The sequence below is a fragment of the Scleropages formosus genome, chromosome 10 (genome assembly GCF_900964775.1).
Source record: "Scleropages formosus chromosome 10, fSclFor1.1, whole genome shotgun sequence".
Lineage (NCBI taxonomy): Eukaryota > Metazoa > Chordata > Actinopteri > Osteoglossiformes > Osteoglossidae > Scleropages > Scleropages formosus.
Genome location: NC_041815.1, coordinates 11,487,715 through 11,493,149, shown reverse-complemented (window position 1 = coordinate 11,493,149; position 5,435 = coordinate 11,487,715). Strand labels below are relative to the sequence as shown.

At 42.7% G+C, this 5,435-nt stretch overlaps 1 protein-coding gene across 1 annotated transcript; it reads left to right on the top strand.

The window, feature by feature from the left end:
* Positions 1-1,579: 1,579 nt before the first annotated feature.
* Positions 1,580-5,065, top strand: LOC108938315 (26S proteasome non-ATPase regulatory subunit 8-like). Its single transcript, XM_018758800.2, has 7 exons — positions 1,580-1,720; positions 1,995-2,067; positions 2,412-2,514; positions 2,985-3,150; positions 3,447-3,547; positions 3,894-4,005; positions 4,203-5,065. The coding sequence occupies exons 1-7, from the start codon at positions 1,610-1,612 to the stop codon at positions 4,338-4,340; spliced, it is 804 nt and encodes a 267-aa protein (XP_018614316.2). The 5' UTR covers positions 1,580-1,609; the 3' UTR covers positions 4,341-5,065.
* The last annotated feature ends 370 nt before the right edge of the window (positions 5,066-5,435 follow it).

Genomic DNA, 5,435 nt, shown 5'->3' with positions numbered 1-5,435 from the left:
TGTAATGGTTGTTTAGTAACTTTGTTGACCAACTGTAGGAAAATGGTGTTGGGTTTGTTTGATTGTGGATTTTAATGTATTATTCTGGTTGTGTATTATTGATAACTTTATCAAATAAAGTTTGTAAAAAAAAAAAATTCTCAGTGTCTAATGTAATATGCTTTTCTAGAAATGGTCTACTGCAACTGTGGAACAAAGGTGCATAATTCTTAACATTCCATGTAGATAATTTTATCCAAATTCTGGCATGAGCCTGCTTCTCCCCAGTCAAACAGCGATGTCACCTGGAAAGTTTTCCATCAGAAATGTACAGGTGACGCTTGTCCATCTCCATGGAAACATGCTAGATTACATAAACAGCAGGATTACGACATAGAATGCCTCCAATCCGGGATACCCCAAAACCTCAAGGAGGGCGGACGTGAGAACTGACGTCAGTGCCTGTGCGAACGGGGAAGACCCCTCAGAAGGGCCTCGTTAGGGAGTCACACTCAATGTACGAGCGCCCTCTTGTGGTACGCTCCACGTAGACAAGCACACACACACACAGAATTACACCAAAAAGTTCTATTTAGGGGGGAGTGGCGCAGTGGGTTGGACCGGGTCCTGCTCTTCAGTGGGTCTGGGGTTCGAGTCCTGCTTGGAGTGCCTTGCGACGGACTGGCGTCCCGTCCTGGGTGTGTCCCCTCCCCCTCCGGCCTTACGCCCTGTGTTACCGGGTAGGCTCCGGTTCCCCGTGACCCCGTATGGGACAAGCGGTTCTGACAATGTGTGTGTGTGGTTCTATTTACGACATAGATCAGTAACTGTCTGCGTGATTTTTTTTTTTGCACAATGCGGTATCAAGCGAAATTCTCATTACATTTTATATCCAATTTGCTTTTATATATTATGCATAACAAGTTATATATTTTATGCCACATATTAGACCTACAGTTGAGTTACACGTTCCCTCATACCGCGGTGGCGCGGCGGGTTTGGCCGGGTCCTGCTCGCCGGTGGGTCTGGGGTTTGAGTCCCACTTGGTGTGCCTTGCGACGGACTGGCGTCGCGTCCTGGGTGTGTCCCCTCCCCCCTCCAGCTTTGCGCCCGGCTGTGTTGCTGGGTTAGACTCCGGTTCGCCACGACCCAACCTGGGACAAGCGGTTTCAGACAATCGTGTGTGTTCCCATAGGCAGCTAGTCCCCGTTTCGATTGGTTCGTTCAGGCGATAAGCCAAAACAAAATGTATTTAATCTCACAATAAGTCTGAAACCTCAGTGCGAGACAATTTGAATCGCACTGGAACAAAATCATGTATGGCTTTTGATTTAGACTAATGAAAGGCGCATAACTGCGCACAGGCGCGAGCAATAAAAACGACACGGAGGTCCACAATTACTACTATTAATGCCGAAGCTCAGGACCGCCCAGCTTCAACACACGTCCGCATCCCCTAGTCGGCACATGAGGGTTTTACGCTAGTAACAGCTCTTTTACGGCTACAACGAGTCTTTTCTGACAACTAATCCTCCTCCGGCAAAACGGACCGATTTACGGCCGCAACACACCGTTTACGGCAGCAGTCGCGCATCTTGCGTGCCGGTGTCGTGCAATTTGCATAGTCCCTATGGCGGCCGCACTGAAAGACACTGTGGCGCTCTACGAGAATTTGAAGTCCGAGTGGAACAAGAAGAACCCGAGCCTTAACAAATGTGGCGATATTTTGAGCAAACTCAAGGTAGCCCAGACTAGTAAACGATAAGTATTCTTATTTTTTTGTTCCAACAGCATAAAAAAATCTATGGACGTCGTAAGTGTTAACGACTCAATCATTCGAGTTTGTTGCTGTATTTGACTTATGTTTTTACACGGTACAGTACAGTGTAGATGACTTAGAGCAGGCTAAGCAGACGTAGTTTATGATGTAATTTGGTGCAGTCATTCATTGATTGGCCAGGACGGTACATGATGATTCACTTGTGGCCCATTCCCTTGTGTTCCCTGTTCTCTAGGTTTCTTTGCTGGAACTCAATTTCTTACCAACTTCGGGAACCAAGCTCACCAAGCAGCAGCTGATTTTAGCCCGTAAGTTTTTTTTTTTTTTTTTTTTTTTTTTTTTTTTCCCCCCCCTTCTTTCTTGCCGCTAAGAGTTTGGGGCATAACACTCGTTTTAGAAGCTTACTTTCCTTTCCGTTTCTTAAATCTTAGTTACGTTTGCAGTTCTTCACCTGCTTGGTTTTGCATCCAGGGTACAATTATGTCTGTGAACTGCAGATCACTTTTTTCCCCCCTCACACTTTGTGTGTTAAACATTCGTTGTATATCTTGGGAGGCTCATTGTTAATTTACATTTCTGAGTGGCAAGCATGCAAAGGTATGTATACAGATCAGATGCCCAGTCCTGTAGAATTATGCTTCTTTGTGCTCAGGTGATGTGCTGGAAATCGGTGCTCTGTGGAGCATCCTGAAGAAGGACATCCCTTCCTTTGAGAGATACATGTCACAGCTCAAATGCTACTACTTTGACTACAAGTATGTTTGGCTCTGTCCTTATTCCTTTTTTATTGACAAAACACTGTTCTGATTTAGTCTTTGTTTAAATGTTGTCTTCATTTCTGCCTTTTGCCATTTAAATGTTTTTTTTTATTATTATTATTATTATTAAGCTACCTGTATGATAGAGAAGGGTAGGAGAGCACACCGAAGCTTAGTGAGATATAGGAAGGCATCTCTCCCAGATGTGCGTCAGCACTGTAATGTTTATGTGTTTGAACTTGTGTGTGCTCTCCTATCTTGTCTAATTTCCCACATATTTTTGGGACTCTGGCACCCAATCTCATTATTCATTCATTTTTGACATTGAGTTGGGTGCAGCTTTGGATAATTCCTGTACATCACTGTATCCCAATATCTGTAAGAATGCAAGCGGTCCTCTTCACTCTCTCCCCTTAACCCTTACTCATTTTCTTTTTGTTGTTTTTCCTAATTCTTTGTCTATTCAGAGATGAGTTGCCGGAGTCAGCCTATATGCACCAGTTGCTGGGTCTGAATTTGCTCTTCCTGCTGTCCCAAAACCGGGTTTCCGAATTCCACACAGAGCTGGAGAGACTGAGCGCTCGAGATATTCAAACTAATGTCTACATCCGACACCCTGTGTCTCTGGAGCAGGTGACTGGTTGACTCATTGTGAATCCGCCTACTTGTTTCACTGAAAATAGGGTGGGGTGTTGTGGAAGAAGCTGGGTACCTGCCAAATTTGAAGATCATGAGCAAAACAAATGCAAGTTTACTGCTGGGGAAAACTTGTGTAAATTCTGTTAAATGTTTACTGCAAAGATATTGCAAGTTGATTGTATGTCATCAGATAAAATGGGTAGTGGGCCTTTTCTATATTTAGTTAAGAGGGGGAATTTATGGAGGACTGTATGCACCTTAAGTGGATTACATTAACATTTTTGTTTCAGTATTTGATGGAAGGCAGCTACAACAAAGTGTTTCTTGCCAAAGGAAATATTCCTGCACAAAGTTACACCTTTTTCATTGATATCCTGCTGGACACTATTCGGTAAGCCAAGAGGGTGATGTGTATATACAAGAATATGTGGCCCTGCTTATTAAAAGGAACACTCAGTTGTAAGCATGTGTGTATAAGTAAGGAATTGATCAATACAATCCAATGGTCTTAAGAGCTGATGATGTTTTGCATTTTATTGGGTTCGTGTATTGATATTCACAGTCAGCTGTCATGGAACATTGTGATCTGCAGCTTAGGACATTCTGTTTGTAGAATGCTCTTTTGTTTTAGTGCGTTTGTATTTTCATAGCCACTACATGGCTGGGACTGAAGGCAGGAACTATATATTCTGAGCTAATTTTTGGGCAATATATTTTCCGAACACTTGTGTTCACAGAGATGAAATTGCGGGCTGCATCGAGAAGGCATATGAGCAGATCCAGTTTAATGCGGCCACACGTGTGCTGTTTTTCTCCTCGTCCAAGAAGATGACGGAGTATGCCAAGAAGGTTAGTGCTCGGATTCCACAGGTAGCTGCTTTAATTCCTCTTTACTGTTCCATTGTCAAGGCTGCAGTGATGTGCTGGTAGAAGTGACATTTGACATGTGACATCCCACATCTGAATTTTTTTCTTTTTGTGTGAGTGGTGTGTCCTTTTGTTCTTTAGCCAGTGCATTTACCTTTGTCTCCTTATTTGCTTATCAGAGAGGCTGGATTCTGAATGCCAATGGTTACTACTCATTCAGCAGTTGTCAGCAGCGCACAGAGGAAGCAACAATTCCCTCCACAGAACTGGCTCAGCAGGTCATCGAGTACGCCCGGCAGCTGGAGATGATTGTGTAGCAACCCACAAGAATGTGTGTGTCACATAGTGAGCTGTGATGGGCATGCTGGTAGCAAAGAATCGGTAAGATGCTGGCAAAAATACCATCAATGTAGTACTGAATCTTGTTGCTACTGCTGCCTGTTCACGTGCATTTCATTTTGTACTGTTAAACTGTTCATTTTGGTCCAGTATGGCATTTAACATTTTCTGTTTGAACCAGGTGGAGTGCTGGGAAAGACCTACTGGTATCCATGTTTGTCATTAACTATTAACATTTATTAAAATATGACAGGTACATGCAGTTGGTTGGTAAAAGTAAACACATTTATTGCAGTTTTTAAAAATAAGTTTTGTAGTTTTTTTTTGCTTACCATTCAGCTGTTTGGCATTTTGTTGTGCTGGGTAGCTTGTATTGCAAAGCAGGAGGAGTGAACCACTCGGGATATTTCTAGGTGGGAATCCTTGGGCACAACCAACTTGATAGGGGTGTTTTGCTGTGTAATGGGATAAATGTTTTTATATATTGCAAGATAAGGATGTTTATAACAGACAAATGTCTTGTATGGTTTGTATTTATGTTGGCTGTTATTTCTGGAAAATATGTACTTTGGAATTAGTTGTTGAGGCTGTTATGGTATAGCCAGAAGGGTGGAGTTACACCTATCAAGTTTCCTAGTTAGGAGACTCATGCAGACACAGGCACTCACATAACAAACAGGAGAGCTGTGTATTGCTGTTGGTACAAGGGGTTTAAGCCCATGGCTCATATGCCTTTTTTTTTTTTTAAACCCAGTGCTTACTTTTGTGTTTGGCTGGGTTTAAAGTGTTTTTGAAGATCATCTTTTTAAGTAAAAATTAAACATTTTTGGTCCAACTACTTCGGTTCTCCACTGCTGCCTCCATCAGTCGTCCATACCCTCACAGTGTGCATGTTGAAAAATCTCACACAAATGTAGACAAGCGCTCTCCCCTTTCTCACATACAGTTTTAAACCAGGAGTATGGCGTTGAACACCAGTATTCTGTCATACAGGTACACTTTTTATGCCATGTGTATTCTACAAGTGTCAATTCAAATACCACCATTTTCATTTCAATGTGTTTTCTTCCCAT

Coding starts and splice junctions, on each gene's coding strand:
- LOC108938315 (XM_018758800.2), top strand. CDS start 1,610: ATGGCGGCCGCACTGAAAGACACTGTGGCGCTCTACGAGAATTTGAAG. Junction 1,721..1,994: donor ATATTTTGAGCAAACTCAAG/GTAGCCCAGACT, acceptor CCTGTTCTCTAG/GTTTCTTTGCTGGAACTCAA. Junction 2,515..2,984: donor TGCTACTACTTTGACTACAA/GTATGTTTGGCT, acceptor TTGTCTATTCAG/AGATGAGTTGCCGGAGTCAG.